This window comes from Ceratotherium simum, chromosome 16 (genome assembly GCF_057802395.1).
Source record: "Ceratotherium simum simum isolate JZ-2026a chromosome 16, ASM5780239v1, whole genome shotgun sequence".
Classification (NCBI taxonomy): Eukaryota; Metazoa; Chordata; class Mammalia; order Perissodactyla; family Rhinocerotidae; genus Ceratotherium; species Ceratotherium simum.
In genome coordinates this window covers 39,020,679-39,043,715 of record NC_141915.1, presented here as the reverse complement: position 1 = coordinate 39,043,715, position 23,037 = coordinate 39,020,679, and the positions used below count along the sequence as shown (strand labels likewise).

The window sequence follows — 23,037 nt, the reverse complement described above, 5'->3', positions numbered from 1 at the left end:
CTCCCGGGAAGCTTGTTCAAATGTGGATTTTGATCCGGCAGGTTTGGTGATGGGCCCAGGATTCTGCATTTCTAGTGTGCTCCCAGGCGATGCTGATGCTGCTGGTCCCTGGGGTACATTTTGAGTGGCAGGGATCTAAAAAACATTCCTGTTGGTCTTGTAAGACCTCGTGGAATGGTGGAGGCAGGGAATGGGATGCCCCTCCCCCAGTAAGCCTGTCAGCACCTCCTGGCTTGGAGCCAGCTGCCTGGAACACCACCCTGACAAGCCTGGCTGGCTGGCTGGCTAGGCCCCTGCAGCAGGCCCTGCAGGGTGCCCTTGGTTGCTTGCCTCGGCATTTCCACCTGCCAGTTGGCTGGCAGGTGACGGGCCGATGGTGACAGCTTAGCCGGAGTTCCTGTCCAGAAACCTCCTGAGCTCAGCCAAGGTAAATGCTGCCCTGCTGTCAGAAATGAAGTGCCTGGCAGGCTCCGGGCATGAATAATCGAGGTAGAAGAGACACTGTAAGAACAGACATTTCGGATGGAGCTGGGAGTGGTTTTGAGGAGGCAGCCTCCACAATCAAGACCTTTCCTGGAAAGGTGCAACAAAACCATCATCACGGCTGCAATTATCAAACACCTACTGTGGACCAGGCACTGGGCTAAGGGCTCTACATTGATATATTTTGTCTAATCCTTTCAAGAACTCAAGAAAGGTTACTGATGAGGGAGCTGATGCTCGGAGGGAAGAGTAATATTTGGCACCAACTATTATGTAGTGGAGCCAGTTTTTGAACGTGGGTCTGTTTGACTGCACAGCCCCTTTGCTTGATCCTACAGCAGTGGTTTTCAAATTGCTCTCCATGGAACCCTAAGGGTTCCCAGAGGTGCTTCATGGGCTGCGGTGGGATGGAGGATGGTGGAGAAGGAAGTAGCTACAGGCCGGATTCCAGGCCCTTCTCTTTCCTTCCTTCAGAGTGGCTTTACTTTGACGTGATTTATGTATTGAACTTCCATAGTAGATTAATTGGAAGAAAGGATTTCATGGCCAAAAATGTCTGAAATCCACATCATGCTGCCTCCCAAAACGAATGTGGGTTATTGACTAGGGCTTCTTGCACGCATTTCAAGGAAACAGTTTCCTTTGGGGGACTTGCCAAGTGGTCTGGCTCGCCATGCTCCCTGACCCTCTGCAGTGTCAGGTCACCCCTATCATAGCTTCTAGCCTCCTGCCCACAGTGCCTGGAGGGATGCCCTCTGGGGTAAAGGGACTGTCCCACAGACAGCAAGTCAAATGTGGTGACAGGCTGTGAATTGGGTGAATTCCTCAGGCGAGTTCACTGCCAGGCATGGCCGCTAAATCCTTTTTAAGAGACACAGATTACAGGGGCTGGCCCGGGTGCCGTAGCAGTTAAGTTTGCGCACTCCGCTTCGGCAGCCCGGGGTTCACTGGTTTGGATCCCAGGAGCACACTGACACACTGCTTGTCAAGCCATGCTGAGGCGGCGTCCCATATAAAGTAGAGGAAGATGGGCACGGATGTTAGCCCAGGGCCAATCTTCCTCTGCAAAAAGAGGAGGATGGCAACAGATGTTAGCTCAGGGCTAATCTTCCTCACAAAAAACCAAACAAACAAAAACAAACAAACAAACATAAAAGAGACACAGATTACCGTGAAGAAGCCCTCAGATTGCCTGGCCTGAGGAGGCTGCTTAGGACCTTGTATTAATTAGGATACAGATTCAGCCTTTGTAACCAAAGCCCAACTGATGAGGAACTTAGACGCGAGAGAAGTTTATTCTTCTCTCGCATGTAGTAGTATGAGCATAACTAAGCAGGGGTTGATGTAGGGTCTCCATGGTGTTGGGGACCCAGGTTCCCTCTACAACATGTACCTTCCATGATGTGGTCCAAGATGGCTATTTCAGCTCCCACCATCGCATCTGCATCCCAACCAATGGGAACTAGGCAAGGTGAGGGCCCCCCATTCCTACTGAGGGCAATCATTCTGCTCATCTTCCATTGGCCAGGTGTAGTCATGTAGTCACCCCTAGCTGTAAGGAGGGCTGGGAAATGTAGTCTAACTGGGTAGTCAGGCACCTCACTAAAAGTCAGAGGTTCTGCTACTAAAGGAAGAAGGGGAGAATGGTTATTGGGAGACATTTATCAGTCTTTGCCACGGGTGGACTTCCACTATCAAAACTGCCAGTGTCGGTGGCAACATGATCAGGGACCTGCAGTGGCAGATGATAAGCACCCCCAAGGTTGGTAAATTCTCAGCCACATGACTCTTTTCCCCAGTGGTCAGTCAAGAAGCCAACAGCAATTGACTTTGTAGAAGAAAAAACATGATGGCCAGTGTGTTGCCAGGGAAAAGTTCTAGAAATTTGGTTTCTCATTTCTCTCTTCCCATTCAGATTCTCGCTGTCTGTGCTGCTGAGGGACTGTCTGCGGTATCCCTGGAAGTCCTTCCTCTGATCATACCATGAGCAAGACTGTTCTAGTTAATGCTCTTTTGGTTCTGAGGAGCTGTTCGAGCTGTCTCAGGAGGAAGGTTTATAGTGAGGGTGCAGAGACGGATCATGGGATCCAAGAGCTGGAGATGAAGGGCAGTCTGACCTCAGAGACCCTGCAAGCTTTGGGAACCAGGGCTGCTTTCTCTGTCTCTCCAGGCCCGTCTCAATTCTTGTCTGTTTGTCACTTGTCCAGCATATATTTATTGAAGCCAAATGCAGGTAAGGTCTTCCTTCTTTCTAGGGACCAGCAGTCACACTTAGGACAAGGCCCTGATGACAGCAGTCACCCGTGTTCCACACTTCCTGCCCTGTTGGAATCTCAGTCACTTGATCTAATACATTTCCTCTGCGTTTAAGCCGGGAGGAGCCAGGGTTTCTCTTTTTTGCCCTGAAAGCATCTCCCTGGCTAGTTTCACTTCCTCAGGGAAGAGCCTGAGGAATCAGGAGACGCCTTCTTGTGTGCAGGAGGTCCTGGCTATGGGCATGCTTTCCATGGCCTTAGATTCCCAGAGGAGGCAGCTGGTTCCTTCACGAGTGGCTTTTGTGTCACCTGCCATCGGTGATGGGGGAGGATGCTGTCGTTGTCAGAGCCACACTGCACATTCTCAGCACCGCCTCTGGCACCATCAGCTGTGGGATCCTGGTGACTGAACTCATTCAGCAAGCAGATCCCTAATACTCACCGTATGCCAGGTGCCAAGCCCTGCGCTAGGTAGCTGCTAGGGGTGAGGAGATGAACGTGACACGGTCCCTGAGCTCTGTGCTCCATTAGGGACCCACGCTGGTTCTTCTGATGTGAGAGATTTTAACCAATGACTGATAAGTGGCCCAAGTCACCTTCCAGTGGGGCAGTTACTTAAAGATTTGAGAAACAGTGGACAGAAGAAAAGTCACTGTCTTTGAGTGAGAGTGACCTGCTTTCAGAGGGTTATGTGGGCCTTACTTTCCCCACTTATATAATGGGACTAATTTTGGTACTCACCTCCCAGCGTTGTCATGCAGTGATGCATTTGAAATGCCCAGCACAACTGTCGCAGCTCTGCAGATGCCGGCTTCCCTTCTCCTTCCTCCCATTCTCTCAACAACACCCCCCCGCCCACCACAGACTTTGTTCTGGGAAGTCGTCCCCTCCTCTGTGGGCTGCAGTTTGGCCTCACCCGTCACCATGGAGCCTCCCAAGGCCAGGGCTCTGAAGAGACGCAGCTCCCAGCTTCACTGTCCTGGGGGTAATCAAAGTCACTCTGTGCTGGGGCAGGTGGTCTGTTGGGGCCTGACTGGGACTTGTGGCAGATTCTGCATGGCACTGCCCCTGAGGCAGTCCTCCCCCGGGCACGCCTGCTGCACTTGGCACTTCTGAGGCCTGAAGCAGAGCGTCAGCCTTGCCCTCCTGGCCTGAGCAGGGGATCTGTAGATGTCGAGGCCGTCGCTCTCCTGGGGATCTGCTGACTGGCTGGAGAGACTCTCTGCCTGGGAGTTGGAGGCAGCAGCTCCTTTAATTTCTGACTTTCCTTGAGTCAGCATAGGTGACAACTTTGTGTCAGTTAAGAGGTGCCGTTGAGGGCTCCTTGGGAACTCCAAGAATGAAGTGATTCTGTCCAAGGAGCCACCAATGGCTCCTCAGCGGAGCAGCATGGGCTGGGGCTGTGGACCGTTCGTCCTTCATGGGAAGCAGAGGACTCGGAGCAATGGGCCGGGGAGACGCGTCCCCAGTCCCCCCACCCATTGCCTCTTAGGTGAGGCAGCAGGGGACACGTCAGAGTCTGTTTGGGTTTCACAAGTGCAGAGCGTGGCTTCTGTCCAGGGCTCTCATTTCCAACGCTTGGAGGTTTGTGAAAGCTCTCACCAGGCAAGTCCCAGGAAGCAGGTGATGGAAACCAGACCCTTCTCCAAGCCTCTGAGCAGCTGTTTTAAGCACACGCCTGCTCAGGTTCCTAGGTGGGAGCTGTGTTCAGTTGACTCCCACTGTGCCTGAGACACCTGCTCACCATCTGCCGCTGTCCTGCTGTGTTTGTACTGCCATCCCATCCTGGTCACCGGTGTGCATGGTGGTAGCAATTAAACGGACAAAGGATGAGCAGGCCTTCAGCAAACTATGCTTTATGGTCATTCATTCATCAACAAATCCTCCAGTTGAGCACACACTCTGTGCTTAAACACCATAGGTAAAGGCTGACCTCACCTGTGGGGAACTTATGGTCTTCCAGGAAAGGCAGATGTGGAGATAACGAGTCTAAAAGCCAAGGGAATCATCACAAACGTGCAACACATTGAGAGGGAGAAGCCCAAGGTGTGATGAGAGTGAATGGGGACGTCAGGGAGGCGCTTCTGAGGAAGTGACACTGAGCTGAGGCTGGAAGGACAAGGGGGAGTTGGCTTCTGAACGGAGTGAGAAAGAGGTTTTGAGGCACAGGAGGTACCAAGGTCCTGAGGCAGACAAGCACTTGGTGATTTCAGGAACTGGGAGAAGCACAGTACAGCTGGAGGGCAGAGACCAGGGGAAGAGGGGGAGGTGGTGGGTGGGGGCCAGACTGCTATGCATTAGGAAGGATTTGTGTTTGCGTGTAACAGAGGGCTGAATCCAGGGACTTAATGAGCATCCCTTCAGCATATCATCAAGGACCCAGGTTCCGTCCAACTCTTCACTCCACCATCCTTAGGGTGTGGCTCTTGTCCTTATCCTCACAAGATGGCTATTGAAGCTCCAGCCATCATATCTGCAGTCCAGGCAGGAATAAGGAAAAGGGGAAAGGCAAGAAGGATCAACAGTCAAATCCGGCCTCTTCAAAAGGCTCCACTATAACCTTCAGTTTATCTCATTGGCCAGCCTGTGCAGGAGCTCTTAAGACATCCAAGGAATGAGGTTTTTTAGCTGGCTATATTGCTACTTGCTACAAAATCAATGTTCTGTTAATAAAGAAGAAGGAGAAATGGATATTGGATAGGCAATGTCCAGAGTCTGCCCCACAGGGCCTTGTAGGTTGTGGTAAGGAGTGTGGCCTTCATTCTGAGTGCAGCTGGGGAGCCACAGAATGTGCTATGCAGGGTGGTGACATGGAAAAGGGAGACAACTCAGGGTTGCCTCGTTTGAACCACAGGAGCACATACCTGTGGGCATGTGTACTGGCTTCCTAGGGCTGCCATACACATTACCACAAACTTGGTGGCTTAAAACAACAGAGATTTATTCTCTCACAGTTTTGAGGGCTCGAAGTCTGAATCAGGGTGTCAGCATGGCCATGCTCCCTCTAAAGGCTCTAGAGAAGAATCCTTCCTTGCCTCGTCTAGCTTCTGGTGGCTCCTGGCAATCCTTGGTGTCCCTTGGCTTATAAACTGCATCACTCAAGTGTCTGCCTCTGCCGTGACATGGCCCTCTTCCCTGTGTCCCCTCTGTGTCTCTGTATCCAAATTGCCCTCTCCTTTCTTTCATGAGGACACCCGACATTGGATTTAGGGCCCGGCCTAACCCCATCTCAACTTAATTGCATCTGCAAAGACTCTATTTCCAAAAGTGGTCACATTCAGAGGTGCTAGGGTCAGGACTTGAAGTCACCTTTTTGCGGGACATGATTAAACCTGCTACCGCAGGCAAAGGGCTGGGCGGAGGCCTGGACGCTGCTTCACTGAGTTGGGCCGCTGGTTTTCCCCCCACTCACAGAGCATAAGAGACAGCTCAGGACTTAGGGAAGCAGGTGCATTTCCAAAGTTTTGACGCAGTGCCTGGCACCGGTTCCTCCTTCTCTTATAAAAGGGCAAAGGAAGGGTCTGGGCTCTGGGCACAGGCCTTGGCTCACCTCGGCAAACACTTCTCGAGCACCGAGGATGCAAGGACCTTGAGCCAGGGGTACAGAGGTGATCTCATCCCTCTCTGCATGTCAGGGGCTCGTGGTTTGGGGGATGGGGAGGAGTAGACATTTAAATGATGGGCTGAATGACATCTAAACTTGGTTTCCTTTCTTCAGGCAAAATTTTATGCTGACTGATGGTCTTTAATAAACCACGTTTTTGTTTGAACTGGGTGGGAGTGGGGTGGGAAAGGTGAGCTGTAGCCGTGGCTGTGGCATGTGGTCACAACTGAACCTAAACTGGCTTCAGAGTCAGGGTCCTGCAGACTGTCAGATGTACAGTGTCATTCAGGGCCCCCCATTTTTTTGCACTGATGTGGAATAAAACCCACTCACTGGGGCCAGCCCAGTGGCGTAGCAGTTAAGTGTGCGTGCTCCGCTTCAGTGGCCCAGGGTTCGCAGGTTTGGATCCCGGGTGTGGACCTATGCACCGCTTGTCAAGCCATGCTGTGGCAGGTGTCCCACATATAAAAGTAGAGGAAGATGGGCATGGATGTTCGCCCAGGGCCAATCTTCCTCAGCAAAAAGGGGAGGATTGGCATCGGATGTTAGCTCAGGGCTGATCTTCCTCACACACACACAAAAAAACAAACAAACCAAACTATTCACCATGTGAATCCCAGGAGGCAGGCCGGGGACCCTTGGACTCTTTCTGGGCACTTATGTGCACATCTCTTTGCGTGAGTTGCTGTGCACGGAGCTTTGTTCCTTGGTAGGTGATTTTTTTTGGTTTTAGTTTTTTGGTTTTTCTCATCAAGGTGGGGATCCCCAGCAGAGATGGGTGGAGATAGGAGAGATGGACACCCAGGAGGACAAGACGTGGCATCTGATCTCCTAGGAGTGGGGTGGGAAGCAGAGGCTGAAGAAGCCGCTTTCCTGAGGAAGGCTGAGGTCTGGGCATGAACACAGTGGGCAGAACTGGGGGGCAGGGCTTCCTTCTCTGGGCACCTTCTGGGCCCCAGGGTGGATGACTGTGGCAGCAATGAGAGGCACCATCCGTGGCATGGGCACTTGCCTTCACCCAGGGGTGGTGGTATCAGAATGTCCCCCTCAGGTGGCTTCATGAGTAAAACCAGTAATCCAACAAGGGTAGGCCCATGTGACTCTCACAAATAGTACACATGAGTCACCCTTGAGGGCTCCCATGGATGGTCATTTGCAAGGGGTGGAGGTCCTCACTGGGCAAGTAGGGGGAGAGGGTCAGTAAGAAGGGGCTGTTTAAGCATTGAAGGAGTAGGAATCTGCCTGGGGGAGAAGGCCAGGAAGGTCACTGCAGGCAGGAGGACCAGCATGTGCAAAGGCATAAGTGACCGCTGGTGGCCTGAGACTGTTAGGGGAGCCTGGTCTGGTGAGTGCGTGCATAAAGATGCACGGGGGAATGAGAGAAGGGGAGAGAAGAGGAGGTGCAGCTGGCTCCTGGAGAGACCTTGCATATCAGGCTGCGGTTTGGGTTTTGTCTAGAGGGTGGTGGGAGCCCCAGATGGCTCGTGAGCAGAGTGATGTGGCCTCGCACGTGTTTTAGATTTGTTGATGGCTGTGCTGAGGATGGGTGGAGGGGCGACAGTCTGGAGGCTGGAGGGGAGGAACCAGGCAGTGGCAGTGGGAAATCTCCCCCCAACACCGTGTTTCTTCTGTTCGTCTTCCCCCAGCCCTGCCCTGACCCCGGGTCCCCAGAGTGTGTCACTTGTCAGAAGAACAGAGTCTGCCTCCCTGTGGGTGGGGAGAGCAGGCATCCCCGTCCTGCTCACACTGGGCCCAGGGCGAGGGCTAGCTGGGCAGCCGGCAGGTTGGCAGGGAGAACGTGGTCTGCTCTGCTGTGTCTGCAGCTCCTGCTGCTGGACAGCCTGATTAATGACCCATGACGCCCAGGGCTCCTCACGGGTCAGCAGCCCCATCTCTGTGGCGGCGGCCGAGTGAACCTGCCTCCTCTGCCTCCTTTCTTCCCACAGCTGGCGCTCCCGGGTGGGCTGAGATGCTGTGACATCACCCCCTCCCCTGGCTCTTCCACCCTTTCTGCCAACATTTCCCGGCCTCCTTTAAGTCCTGGCCCTAAATGCTCCTGAGCAGGAGAGGCTTGACAGAATTAACTCCCAGCCCGCCGTGTTCTGGCTTGTTTTTTATTTTATCCCCATCGGGCACATAGTAGAGATTAGAAAAACGTTTTGAAGGAATCCTGGCTGTTCCTCTCCCCTTTCTCAACCTTCCAGTGACTGTAGTATGGGCCCTGCATTCTCTCTCTGCTTGGGGGTCTGTGTCTGCGTATTCTGTTTGCATAAGTCCCACCTCCTCCCTCAGACTAGTAACTCCCCGAGATCAAGAGTCTGCCTCCATCTTTAGACTGGCGGCTTCTACGATCCAGTTTTTTCTTCTCCCTTAAACAAGGTACTCCCAGGGCAGAGACTGTGTCTCCCTCACAGTCTGGGAGCTCCCTGAAGACAAGGGCTCTGTTTGCAGCCCCCGTCTGTTTCTCCCTGGTGCCCCAATCTGAGCTTTGCCTTAGGTGTGCTCTCCAGAAACTCAGGGGCTGTAGGACAAGCCTCCTGCCCTGTCTGGGAATGGCAGGGCTGAGCGTAGGTACATCAGGTATGGATTTGGCTGGGACCAGAGCTGTTGGGGCTAGGGGCTGGATACTGAGCTGTCTGGGGCCAAGGAGAGCCCAGGGGATCCCAGGCCTAAACCAGCCCTCTGGGCCACAGGTCCAGCACCTGGGAGGGCCATGACTTCTTGCATCCAGATGTCTGGGTTGGGGAGGGGCAGAGGGTGGTTCCTGGCATGCCAGACTCCTCATGCCTCCTGTGGGCTCTGTCTTGGGTGGTGGCAGGAGGACAACCACAGCTACTATGTTTCCCGTCTGTACGGCCCCAGCGAGCCCCGAAGCCGGGAGCTGTGGGTGGACATGGCCGAGGCCAACCGGAGCCAAGTGAAGGTCCACAGAATCCTCTCCAACACCCACCGGCAGGCTTCAGTGAGTGCCCCTGTCCCCAGCAGCACTGCTCTGGGCTGGGAGGCTGGAGGCCAGCCCACCTGGTCAGTGGGCATGGCAGTGGCCTGAGGTCTGTGACCTGGGAGGTGCCTTCCAGGGGATCCTGGGGGGCTTGGCCAGAGGTGGGGTGCTCACTTGTGGTCCTGGGGGCCTGCCCTGGACATGCCTGCCCCCTACCCTGTCCAGACAAGCATGGGGCAGCCCCCTGGCCTGCAGCTCAGTCCATGCTAACTCTCTCCTGTCCCCTGCAGAGAGTGGTCTTGTCTTTCGATTTCCCTTTCTACGGGCATCTTCTGCGGCAGATCACCATAGCAACCGGAGGTAAGGCTGTGTCAGTGGGCGTGGGGGAGGGTTTGGAGATCTCAGCCAGAACTTAGGGGACCTAACTGGGGAGGTTCACCAGAGACGGGGTTGTATAGATGGACTGGGGAGGGACCCACGTTTGGCGCTCTCGGGACCCCACTCTCAGGAAGCAGGTCAGGGAGTGTGTCAGAACACCTCCCTCACATCAGCTGACTGGCTTGTGTGTGTTTCCCCCTGGGTCAGCTCAGGCCAGTGTGGGCAGTCCATGTGGTCCCTGTGGTTCTGAGTCTGTGAATGAGAGGGAGGGAGAGACAGCCTTGAAAGCCTGGTTCCTGGGACAGGCTCCATGTTGATATGGGGAGCCCATCTCTGATTCCTGGGCACTCTCCCAGGGAGAGGGAGAGGTGGGAGTTTGTGCCCACCTAGAGGGGCAGGGAGAAACTCCTCTGGTCTGGGACCCTTTTGCTTCATACATGCCAGACCCAGAGCCCACCAGGTGGAAATGGGGGACAGAGGTCCAAAGCTTGCTTCCAGGTCCGTCTGCACTGCTCCTTCCTACCCTTGGGGAAAAAAAGCCCAAGGAAGTAACGCCTCTGGGCCACCTCTGGTGATTCCTCTGCACTTCTCCCCACCCCAGGCTTCATCTTCATGGGTGATGTGATCCATCGGATGCTCACAGCTACTCAGTACGTGGCCCCTCTGATGGCCAACTTCAACCCTGGCTACTCCGACAACTCCACAGTTGCTTACTTTGACAATGGTGAGACCAGATCTCAGAGTTTAAGTCACCCAGCCAGGGCTCCCTTGATCCAGGCCCTTTAGAGGAGCGCAAGGGCCAGAGAGGGCTGGGAGACTTGCCCATAGTCACACAGCAAAGCAGTCACCGTGCTTTTCTGTGTTCAGTTTCCTCATCTGTAAGATGGAGACAAAAATGCCTGCTACCTAGCAGATCAGATGCGATAAGGAAATGAAAGTGCTTGGCTCTTAGTAGAGGTGAAATAAATACCAGGGACCTATGTCGTTTCTTACTCTGACCAAGTTGTCCCTTGGGCACCCACTCTCCTGCCTCAGGAGAACAGACTTTTCTGTTATTTGTCCTCCTTTTCATTTCAAGGGGTCAGGATAGGCAAGAAGGAAGGGTCATGCCTGGGGTAAGAGATCATCAGGCATGGCATCTGGGGGGCTGAAGCAGGGTCTTCTGGTTCCTCTCCAGTTCGGAAGCCAGGCTGGTATTTGTGGGCCACCCAGCTCCTGCCTCCAGGCAAATTTGTAGACTGCCTCTATCACCCCTAATGGACCCAACCTGTGGCCAATCCACGCTGGCCACTGTTTCTGCAGGGCCCTGCTCCCTGCACTACTTCCCCATCCAGACAGGTCTCTGCTCTTCTCCCCAGGGACTGTCTTTGTTGTCCAGTGGGACCACGTCTACCTCCAAGGCTGGGAGGACAGGGGCAGCTTCACCTTCCAGGTGGCTCTGCACCGTGATGGCCGCATTGTTTTCGGCTACAAAGAGGTGGGTGGGCCCGGCTGCAGAGACAGCTGGGTCCTGGAGCCTTTCTTTCACTCAGCAAATATCTGTCAAGAACCAGATGTGCCAGGCCCAGGGCTTGGTGCTGGGGTACAGCAGTTAATAAGATGGCTGCGGACCCTGCCCTTGTGGAGCTGTAGGTCTGGTTGGGGAGATAGACAGTAATTGCAGGGACAAATGCAGAATCGCCACTGTGACAAGTGCTCCTAAGTAGAGATGCTTGGTTCCAGGAGAGCCTTTGGCGGGGCTCTTTACGTGAGCAGGGCTCAGGGGAGGCTTTCCTGAGGAAAAGAGTCGAAATCAGCAGGATGCATAGGAGTTAAGGAAGCAAAGAGGAGAGAGAAATGTGTTTCGGGAAAGCAGGAGCAAAGGTTCTGAGACAGGACAGAGCATGGCTGGAGAGGAGAGAGTGGAGGCAAGACAGGGCAGGGGAACAAACAGATCTGCCTTTGACTAAGGTCACTCTGGCTTCAGTGTGGAGAACAGATTGTTGGGGGCTCAGAGGGAATGCTGGGAGATGATTTACAAGAGGCGATGCCAGCCTGGGGTAGGTGGAGGGCGATGGAGAGAACTGGATAGATCTGAGAGCCAGTTAGCAAGCTAATTGACAGGATTTGGAGATGTATTGCCTGGAGGAGGGGAAATGAAGGAAAGGGAGGGGCCGAGGGTGACGCCCAGGTTTCTGGCCTGCACAGAGGTGCCATTCACAAAGATGAAGAAAAGGAAAAGGAGGTCGTGTGGGGAAGACTTGGAATTTGAGTGGACGCATTGGCTTTGAGACGTCTTTGAGTCCTCCAAGAGGTGGCCCGAGCGGGCAGAGAGTCTGGAGCTCAGAGGGAAGTCTAGGCTGGCCCACGAGTGTCTAGGAGTAACAGAGCTCTTCCTCCTGCCACAGATCCCTATGTCCGTCCGGGAAATCAGCTCCTCCCAGCACCCCGTCAAAGCAGGCCTGTCAGATGCCTTCATGATCCTCAACCCATCCCTGGACGTTCCAGGTGAGTCCCCAGGGATCCAGCGGAGACCTGGACTGGGTTGGACTCAGCTCTAATTGGCCAGGCTGGTAGGGGGATGGCAGTGGCGGGGAGTGGATGGATGGCGGGGAGTTGAGTGGGAACTGAGGGGAGAAGGGGGGCATGGTGAGTTCCAATCTTTCTTTGTTAAAGCGGAGGAACCATTTTTTCCGATAAAATCTCCTGTGGGAGGCACAGCTCTGGTTGTTGAGGGGAAGGGGAACCAGGGCCCTTCCACTCAGCAACCCCTCCATTTAGAAAATCTCCAAAGACACCAAATTAGGGTTTATGAGTCCTCGCAGAACACAAGCATAATTGCCTCCCCACCCTAAGTGATAGGAGTGTCACAGGAGGTTTCAGAAGACAGGGAAATTCCGTTTCTCTCCCATCCTCGAACCCCATCCCCCAACTCCCCTTCCTGGAGGCAACCAGGCCTACTAGGCTACAAGCCTCAGGTAAGTAAGTATAGATACGTATATTTAACACAAATTATGGCATATGCTGTCCTCTGTTCTGCTCCTGAACAAAGTGTATCCTGCCCGTCATTCCACATCAGCACGCATCTCACTTTTTTTAATGGCTGTGTGATAGCCCATTGTGTGGATGTACCTTAAATTAACCAGTCGCCTGGCATAGACTTCTCAGTTGTTTCCAACCTTTTGCTATAACAAATAATGCTGCAGTGAATATTCTCGCAAGTAGGTATTTTTATGCCCCGGCGTGAGTATTTCCGTAAGATAAACTCCTACCACTTCACCTGCCTCTCCCCTGACCTCCCCCTTGAACTCCGAGGGCTCTAGCAAGTGGCTTAGCAAGGACCTCCAAAACCCTGCTCCATCACTTCAGTCAGCATCTGCTCTAACTGGTTGGTTAACGCCTCTACTGAGCTGGTTGCTAAATAGTCGCAGTATCACCTTAATTGCATTAGTTAGCTACTGCTGCATAACAAATTACCCTGAAACTTAGCAGCTTAAAACAACAAACACATTATCTCAGAATTTCTGTGGATCAGGAAGCAAAACACAACTTAGCTGTGTCCTCTGGTTCAGGGTCTTTCACAGGCTCTCAAAGTGTTTGCCAGGGTTACAGTCATCTCAACCATTGATCGGGGGGATCCACTTCCAAGAGCTCTCACGTGGTTGTTGGCAGGGATCAGTTCCCCCCTCAGTCCCTGCCCTGTGGACCTCCCCACGGGACAGCTCACAGCTGTCTTCCATCAGAGCAGGCAAGGAAGACAGCAGTAGAAGATGAGCAAGATGGAAGCCGGAGTCTTTTAGTAACCTAATTTTAGAAGTGCCATTCCACCACTTTTGCCATATTCTCTTGGTTGGAAGCAAGTCACTAGGTCCAGCCCACACTCAGGACAAGATTACACAGGTGTGAATACCAGGAGGCAGGGGTCACTGGGGGCCGTGTTAGAGGCTGCTGACCACACTGATTATAATCCCATCCCCAGGCACCGAGCTTTACAGTGTCTTATTGGATCATCCTCCCAATATTGTAAGAGAAGTCTGTACCTTTGTCCTTTTCTAAATGAGGACACAGAGGCTCAGAGAGGTGGAGTGACTTGCTTGTGGTCACACAGCTATGAAAGAGAGAACTGAAACCCAGATATTCCCTGGGATCCACCATTGAGACTTTCTAATTCTGACCCGCCCCTATTCCACTCAAAAGGGTGAATCCTTTCTTCCTCAAACACCCCCAGCCCAATGTGCATGCACCCCAGGCTGTTTCACAGGAAGGATAGTTCCTGGTGTCCATACCCCACCCCCTCCTGTGCATCATTGAACCGTCAGGGGCAATGCCCTGTGCTTCCCTCACACAACTTTGTGCAGGCGGAGTCTCAGGAAATGTGTTTTAGATCCAGCTGTTGAATGAGGGTGAATTAGAGGAAGTCAGTTCCCTGGGGAGCGTCTGCATCTGAGGCTCCTCTGTGGTTCAGGAAAGGCTGTTTTAGCCGTGGAGATTTGGGGAGAGGGGGTAAAGAGGGACTGGGAGGAAGCACAGCCCACCTGAAATAACAGGGGGGAAGCTGCGCCTGCTCTCTGAGGCCCGGAGGAGACACAAGGGCTCTGCCGTGACTCCAGGTGCTGTTTGCTGAGGTATTGGGTCCACCAGCCAGGTGAAAGCCGCTGCCTGACCCCCAGACACTGCCCAGCAGCTCCAGCCTCCAGTCTCCCTTCCCTCTGTCCCCTGTTCCTTCTTGTCACTTACAGACAGATCAGATCATGTCATTCTCTGGCTCCTTGTTGCCTACAGCATCAAGTCAAAATCCTTAGTGTGGCATTGGAGGTCCTATGCAGCTGGTCACAGCCTACCTTTGTAGGCTCCTCTCCAAACATTTTCTGTCCGGGCAGCACTGGTCTGCATGCCCTGTCTTCCCCAAACATGTCAAGGGCTGTCCGTGTCTCTGTGACACAGTTCCTCGTATAAAATGGCCCCCACCCCAACCCTTTCACCGCTTGGCAAAATTCTACTCATCTATTGGTTCAGCTCAGATGTTGCCTCTGCCATGAAGCAGAATTCATGGTTTCCTCCTCTATCCCCCTAGCACTTTGTCATCACACTGTCCTGCTCATCCTCCTTGTCCCCAACTAGCTGTGGGCTCCTTGGGGGCTCACTGTAGCCCCAGCACTTAGTCCAGGGCCTGTGGCAGGGCAGGCGCCCAAGAAATGAGTAACAGTGCCAGTGAGTGCCGCCAAAGGGAACGGGTGTGGCGGAGACCTGTCCTCTGCTCCATGGTGACCCTAAGTGAGAACAGAGCCCGATACCACTGGAGTTCGGGGTGAGCGCTTTGGTAATTGCATCTCATTTTGTCAGAGGTTTTCAGCTTGGAGGGTCCAGATAGACTTTAGAAGGAATATTGAAATACGAGTGGAGCATATTCATGTGCATATATTTTTCTGGGACTGTATCCGCGGCCTTCATTGGGTTTTAAAATGGGCCATGATCTCCACTTTTGGGAGTGATGGCTTTTGTATGGCTAAGTGGTCAGATTCCTTTGGGTCTGATATTCAATCCAGGAAGTAGGGAATTCGTCGGGATTAGAGTGAACTGCAAATAACAGTAAATCCCAAATAATCAGGGCTTAAATGAGACAGAAGTTCAGGGAGAGCCTTCTGGTCTGCAGAGCCTAATGTCACCTGGGATATTCCCATTATCCAAGCCCACCTGGTCCTATGGAATGAGTGGTATCACTATCCTTGTACCCAAGCATGGCTCCTTCCTGTCTGGGGCAGTGTGAGGAATGGAGTCTGATTCCCCACTGTTCAAGAATCCCCCAGCCACTGAACACTGTCTAAGGGACTATCCCCTCCCCCAGGCTCCAAATGCTCCCCTCTTCCCCCTGCTTGATGCACGGAGGGAATTCTGCACAGTCTCACCCCTGGGGTTGAGGGAAGGAGATGCTGAAAACAGCCAGAGCTTTTCTTACCATCACTTCCTTATATAAACTGCTGCACAGGCTTTGGAGCAGAGAGTCTGCAGAGATGCATTCTCTGCTTTGATGCAGAGAAAAGATTCATGTGCAACTAGCATCATTTTGCAGAGGCACACAAAACATACAGGGTGGCTTAAACACTCTTTGTTTGGTTGGAGGGGCCCCCAGAAATCAATATAATTTCCTCTATTCCTTTGTTTAAGAAACTCTTTCATTCATGGACAGTATAAAAGCAACTTTAGTGTAGCCAACATCAAAACTGACAGAGATTCTGAATTAGTGGAATCAATTAATGAGGATTTCTGTATAAAGGGCTCTAAATTGTAGCCTGCCCCTTGGCTGGCCCCAGAATGGCCTCGAATGACCCTAACACTTGGGCCTTCTCCTTTACCAGAACTTTCCTTTCCTTTCAAAGGAAAACTTGAGTCCAGAAATGTGTCAGAGGACTGTACTTTTGTGTAGGGGAGGTGGGAGGCCCGGGATCTGGCTGCAGAAGGGTGAGAAGGACCAGCCAAGTGAGGACGTGGAGGGCGGGGTGATGTTGTCACCAGCTCTGGCCCATTTTGTCTTCTCGCTTCTCCTGATAAAGGTGCTTCATCAGGGATTTATATCCATCGTGGGCCCTCCTCCCCCTTTGCACTTCTCTCCTCTGTCTTTCTCTCTCCTCTGCTCCCTAAGTCTTCTCATTTCTTGCCTCCTCTTCTTTCTTGGCCCCTTTTCTACTTGGCTTCAGTGCTGAGGAGTCTCCTGCCTCCCCTCCTGGGCTGAAAGCCCCTTGGGATACAGGCCCCTTGTTGTGTTTATCTCTGGGGTCCCCTGCTGGGGCTTGATTCATGATTATTGAATGAATAACCAAATGAGTAAAGGAATACATGAATGAGTGAATGAAAACTTTTTCCTGAACCACCATCTTATGTATTTTATTTCATTTCATTTTTTTTTTTTTTTGGTGAGGAAGACCAGCCCTGAGCTAACATCTGATGCCAATCCTCCTCTTTTTTTTTTTTTTTTTTTTTGCTGAGGAAGACTGGCCCTGAGCTAACATCTGTGCCCATCTTCCTCTACTTTATATGGGACACCGCCACAGCATGGCTTAACAAGCGGTGCATCGGTGTGTGCCCGGGATCCGAACCAGTGAGCCTAGGGCCGCCCCAGCAGAGCACGCACACTTAACCGCTTGCGCCACCAGGCCGGCCCCCATCTTATGTATTTTATATCATAATCATCTGTTTTGGAGGGAAGTTTGTGGCAGGCTCTGTCAGTCTGATTTCTTGTGATTGATACCCCTCTCTCCCACTGGTGTCTGGGGTTTCTTTTTTTTGGTGAGAAGATTGGCCCTGAGCTAACATCTGTGCCAATCTTCCTCTATTTTGTACGTGGAATGCCGCCACAGCATGGCTTGATGAGCGGTGTATAGGTCTGCGTCTGGGATCCAAACCTGCGAACCCTGGGCCACTGAAGTGGAGTGCACAAACTTAACCACTACACCACCAAGCCAGCCCCTGGTGTCTGGTACTGAAACAAAATGGGACATGTAAACCTCTCTTTTGAGCCATTAACTTGTCTTAATTGGGTGGCAAGGCTTTCCGTGTCCCAACCTTAGTATTTCTGAATCTTTGATGATTGGAAGCAGAGATAAAACAGAACGTCTCAAACTGCCAGAAATGTGGCTTTGGGGTGGCCTCCGTCTTGGTTCCGGAAGGGATCTGGTGATCATGCAGATGGACGTCATCATCCTTGGGCGAGCCCGGATGTTGGTAAGATAATCCCAAAGCAAATAACTCAGGGGGGGATATTAAGGATTCTGTTTATAGAGAAATAAAAATATTACCAAAGCCATACATCAAACAGGTATACAAGTTGGCAGCTGAAGTGGGTGAATATTTTTAATCAGAGATATATTTCCGCACACCCACCCTCGAGTCCCTCCTGCCACACTCACCCCCCGCCCCGCTGGTAGGGCTGGGCTGGGTTTTGGAGGACATCTTACCATCTCTGGCTGCACCCTTACTTGAGGCACATCCCCAGCTCTGCTCCCCAACCCGGCTGGTGAGGAGACCCGTCTCCAGATTCTGGTGTGAGGTTTGCTGGGAGCCCCACCTTCTCTGGCTGCCATTTGTGTGTCTCTAACCCTGAAATCAGCTCCCTTGACAAGTCTGTGTCTCCATTTGTGCCCCAACCCTGAGTCTCTTTGTTCCTCCCATTTCTCTTCCTTCTGAGAGAGGGCGAGCTCTCCTCTATATCCTTGCAGATGGAGAAGTCCTGAAAGCCGTCTCTCATCCTACTTTGAGCTCTCACTTAGGAAGGGGCATGTCTGGCTTTCTGTGGCCCTTTGGGGCTGCCCTTTTGTGGTGGGCTGGAGAGGAAGGGCGTTCTTCCTTTGGGCTGCAGGCTGAAGTTATAATAAGTTGCTGAGGTTTTCATGACTATCTGTAACCCATTCACTCGTTTACAGTCGTTTCTTGAGGCCCTGTTGTGTGTGGGGCCTGGTGCTAGGGGCTGGGGTACAGAGACAAACAACTTGCGGGCTCTACCCTTTGGGGAGCTTGCCAGCCTGGTGGGGCGGGTGGGTGTCCAGCAAAGTAAATATTCCCCCCCTTTTTTTTTTCTCCCCAAAGCCCCAGTAGATAGTTGTATGTCATAGTTGCACATCCTTCTAGTTGCTGTATGTGGGACACGGCTTCAGCATGGCCGGAGAAGCGGTACGTGGGTGCGTGCCCGGGATCCGAACCCGGGCTGCCAGTAGCGGAGCGTGCGCACTTAACTGCTAAGCCACGGGGCCGGCCCGCAGCAAAGTAAATATTGACCGAGCAGTGTAACAGGTAACACTGGACATTGCACAGGAAGCTGTGGAGACACTAACTGCACCCAAGGGTGGGGAAGTCTTCAAGGAGGGCGTGTCATTTGAGCTGAACCTTGAAGGATGAGGCAGATAAAGGGAGAATGGTTTACATCGATTCTGGACCCCACGGCCTCAGGCACCTTGGAAGACCTGGAGTTTCACATTTATTTTTTATCCCATTACATTTTGATGCTAAAAGGGATGATTTTCAGAAGAAGAGATGGACCTTGGGGGTAGTGGGTGGGATGGAGCTGTGAAAGTCTGCCTGGATCTTCCCCATCCTCCGCCTAGATGTTCTGCATCTCCCAGGCTCACTCAAAGCCCAGGCCACCTTCACATGCAGTTGGTGTCACACAGGGAGGGCCCTGCAGCACATATGGGCCTTTGTGTGAATTGAAAATTGGTGTCTCCTGTGGGCAGATGAATTACAGAAAGGTGCCCTTCCTCACTCCAGTCTCTTCAGACCCCACGCCTGCTTGGCAAGGGGCCTTTCTTGTATCAAAAAAATCTACGTGTGTGTGTGTGTGTCTGTGTGTCTGTGTGGATGTACACATGCTCGTAAAGGGCTCCGTGAACCTCGCTCCCTCACCTTTCGATGGAGGGCTCTTTCCTCCCCAAGACCTTGGTAACCCTGTAGACAGGTGGTAGTTACTGCCTAATATTTATGAGGCTTGCCTCCCGGACCTCTTCTTTATCAGGCTTAGGGTTGTTTAGGAGAAAAATAAACACCCAATTACTCAATCTTTGGGATGTTGGCTTAATTATTTATTTTTAAAGAAAACGTGGTAAACGTTTCCCTTTGACTCTTTTAGAAACACAAATCAAGAAACCACATGCAGTGGTGTGCTGGAGACGCGGACACCGATTCACAAGAGCAGGCTGACGGCGTCTCTTCCCAATTCACGTTCAGTCACTCCAGATTGGTAGCTTGACATCAGCACGGGGAAGTATTTACATGGTAGAAATTGGCAAATGCTCCCCACTCCAGGAGCCAGTTGAACATTCTCTACACACACACCTTTGGTGACTTTCTGGAGCTGCCCCGGCATCATGGCCTGAGTTTTAAGTCTGGTCTCGGCAAAAAAAAAAAAAAAAAAAAAAAAAAAAGGCTATGCGGCTTTGGGCAAATAATGTTCCCTCTTTTTTCTTTTTTTTTTGTGAGGAAGATCAGCTCTGAGCTAACATCCATGCCAATCCTCCTCTTTTTTTGCTGAGGAAGACTCGCCCTGAGCTAACATCCGTGCCTATCTTCCTCCACTTTATATGGGATGCCGTCACAGCATGGCCTGACAAGCGGTGCATCAGTGTGCACCCACGATCCGAACCTGGGCCGCCAGCAGTGCAGCACGCGCTCTTAACTGCTTTGCCACGGGGCCAGCCCCCATAGTGTTCCCTCTTTGATCTCACTTTCCTCCTTTGTGAAATAGGGGCACCGGTGATGTCCGTCTGTGTCCCTGAGAAAGGTGGGAGAGGAGTCAGATCCAGGTGACCTCCAATGATGTGGGCCCCATGGGGGCAGGGCCAGGTCTCTCTTGCAGGTCACTAGGTGCTCGAGACGTACGTAGCACAGCCCCTGGGGCATAACAGGTGCCCATACCTGTGTGTTGAATGAGTGAATGAATAGGGTGTGTGGTGGTGCTGTGCTTTTGTATGAGTTTTCTCATTTAAATAGATGTTTTCCAGTGAAGGCTGTTGATAGGCTTGGTAAATTGTAAAGTGTTATACAAAGTCTTATCAGTTCGTGGATTAATCTGTCTGGGCCTCGGTTTCCCACTTGTGAAATGAATGGCAGGACAACCTGCCCTTGTAGCTCTGAAGCTGATAACGTCTGAGTCTCTGAAACTGTGGCCCATCTTATGGCTCATGAAGCCCACACCTGGGCCGGGCTTACCTGGTGAGCACCTTTCAGGACTACCTGGACCCCTCGTCCCACCCACTCTTTCCAGCTGTTTTCCTTAGAAGAAGCAAGTCTCCTGCTCTCCCCATGATGGAAGGAAGATGAAAAAAGCAGGAGGCCTGGATCTCATGACAAACCATCCATCCCCAATTCAGGAGTCCAGGTGGAGGGAGGGTGCCTGGGGGCTGGAGTGGTTATCCTCCCTGGCAGGAAAGGAAGGCCAAGGCCAAAGTCCTCCCACTGCCCCACCCCACAGGAGCCAGTAGGTTGGGGGGTGGGGAGGGCCTCTGATATAAGTACTCTCTGAGGATCCCTCAGTGGTGACAGAGGAGATTCCCTCAGGTCCACCCGCCACCTGAGCATTGACCTTCTCCCGCATGTCCTGTTACCTTATTCTCCAGTGGGGCAAAAGCAAGAAACAGCACCCAGTCTAGACCAGGAAGAAACAAGGGGAAGCCAGAGCTGGGGAGGCAAGGAAGCCACAGGAGGAGAGGCAAGCAGTCTGGATCTTGGGGGTCAGCAGAAGGAAAGGGAGAGGCCCGCAGAGGGCAGTGAGGGGATGACACTTGAGGCTGGGAGGGTGAAGGTGGGGGGACCAGATGTCCAGGTTGCCAGCACAGCGCTGTGGTCAAGCTGCTCTTCCGGGGATCTCTGCTCCATCCACAGCACCTCAGGAGCTGCTGAGGGACTGAGGGACCCACTCGAGATTCACTGATAAGAAAAATGCCATCAGAGAGAGAGAGACGGGGGGTGGGGGGATGGGGCACAGGAATCCCCTCCTTTCATGGGTGCCCCTAATGAGTTCTGCTGCCCCCTTGGGAAACTTTCCTCCAAACCACCTTCAGCTGAGTGAGAAATTTATCTCCTCACCTACTTTGGGCTTCTAGTGACAAAAACCCAACTCAAACCAGCTTAAACAGAAAAGGGGGTGCACTGAGGAACCTGAAGTAGCCCAAAGAACCAAAGGAAGAGCTAACAACTGGGAAGGCAGGAAACAGGGCAGGGCCTGGGACTCCAGAGCCTGGAATGCCACCAGTACTTCCTGCTTCTCTCCACGAGGTGGCTTCATTCTCTGGCCTTCCCCATGAGACAGGAACCATGGCCATTCATGGACTCTGAGATTGCATCTTCTCAGTATCCTTACTAGAGAGCAAAAGGGCCTACTGGTTACAGTTGAGAAGTCCCAGGGAAGGTCTCTGATTGGTCCAGCTGCATCAGATGCCCAGCCCTGGACCAATCACTGTGTGGCCAGGGAGGCAGGGTCATGGAAGAAGATGGAAGCTCTAGTGCAGACCACATGTAGGAAGGGGCTGGGGGCAGTTCCCCCAAACAGAACGATGTTTCCAGAAGGAAGAAGAATTGCTGGGCAGACCAAATACTAAGTGGCCCTTTCTCCTTGTCGGGAAACTCATTCACAAAGCTCAGCGGCTGGCTGCCTGCCTTTCAGAGCTGAGGGAAACCAGCCCCAAGTCATGGTTCTCGGGTGGGCATGGGGACGTGGTGGGAAATACCAGAGCATCTCAGATTGCCATTTTAAGGAAAAATCTTTTCATCTACAATTACAGTTTTGTCCTCCTAAGGGTGTTGTGGCAGGTGTTTCTGGCAAGTTGGGAGCAGAACTCAAATCAGAACTCAGGTCTCCTGACTCTGAGGTCCTGTAGGAAGTTTCTGCAGGGACTGAGGCAGGATATAAGCCTGGCTCCAGACCTGAACCTCGCTCTGACCCCCGTCCGGGAGGGGAGAGGTTCTCCAAAGTCAGCCTGTCCATCTGCAGACATTTGCAGAGTGCTCACTGCGGGTCAAGTTCAGGACCAGATGCTCCCGGTCTAATGCTCTCTGCCCTCCAAATAGACCCTAGTGACCACACAATGTGGGGAGTGCCGAGGGAGGTGGGCACCTGGCCTGGGTGGGGCAGAGGAGGGAGCTGGTCAAGGGGCGCTGCTCAGAGGAAGTGGCTCTTGAGCTAGATCTGGAAGGGTGAGCTAGACAAGGAGAGAAGGGATGGAAGAACATTATGGGTTAAGGGAACAGCAGAGAGGCATGCAGAAGCATGGGATCTCCTATATCCTGACCCCAGGAGCAGCCAGGCCTCTGCACTGAGTAGCTTAACCTGCTTATAATACGAAGCTCTCCTCTCAAGGTGAACTCCTGTCCTCCTATCTGCCTGTAGCTGCAACATCGTTATCCTACGTAGATGAGTTTACTTCCTGCCCTCAGTGGCTGTTTACTAACTCCTTGTTCCACTCACTACAATCTCTTGCCCACGTGTCAGGCTCCAGGTACAGGCCTCGAATCTCTCTGGCCGTGAGATGCTTCTGATGACAGGCTCTGCCTCTGTTTCAGAATCTCGGCGAAGGACCATCTTCGAATACCACCGTGTGGAGCTGGACCCCAGCAAGGTCACCAGCATGTCAGCTGTGGAGTTCACCCCATTGCCAAGTGAGTAGGGGTCATTCTCCGTGAGGGAAGGCATTCCACGATCCTGGAAAGAGCTTTAGAGTCAAACAGACTGGGTTCCATTCCCAGGCCCGCCACTGACCCCTGCGTGGGTATGGCCACCTAACTTCTCTGGGCCTCCATTTCTCACTTCTCACATGGGCCTAATACCACCTCCCTCACAGAGCTGTGGTGAGGGTTAGAACCACAGTAGCTGGAGTTGAGGACATTAAGTGGTAGCTCTGACTCTAACTGGCACA

The 23,037-nt window shown here is 52.6% G+C and overlaps 1 protein-coding gene across 3 annotated transcripts in view; it reads left to right on the top strand.

Annotated features, from left to right (window-relative positions):
- Nucleotides 1-23,037, top strand: part of PLXDC1 (plexin domain containing 1) — a 58,922-nt gene that overhangs the window by 18,380 nt on the left and 17,505 nt on the right. For 2 of the 3 annotated variants that reach the window (XM_004434586.3, XM_087441078.1), the window contains exons 3-8: nt 9,161-9,304; nt 9,574-9,643; nt 10,263-10,385; nt 11,020-11,138; nt 12,049-12,148; nt 22,685-22,780. In XM_004434586.3, coding sequence (XP_004434643.1) covers nt 9,161-9,304; nt 9,574-9,643; nt 10,263-10,385; nt 11,020-11,138; nt 12,049-12,148; nt 22,685-22,780 — 652 coding nt within the window. The remainder of the gene's footprint in view (nt 1-9,160; nt 9,305-9,573; nt 9,644-10,262; nt 10,386-11,019; nt 11,139-12,048; nt 12,149-22,684; nt 22,781-23,037) is intronic. The other variant, XM_087441077.1, reaches the window with a different exon arrangement.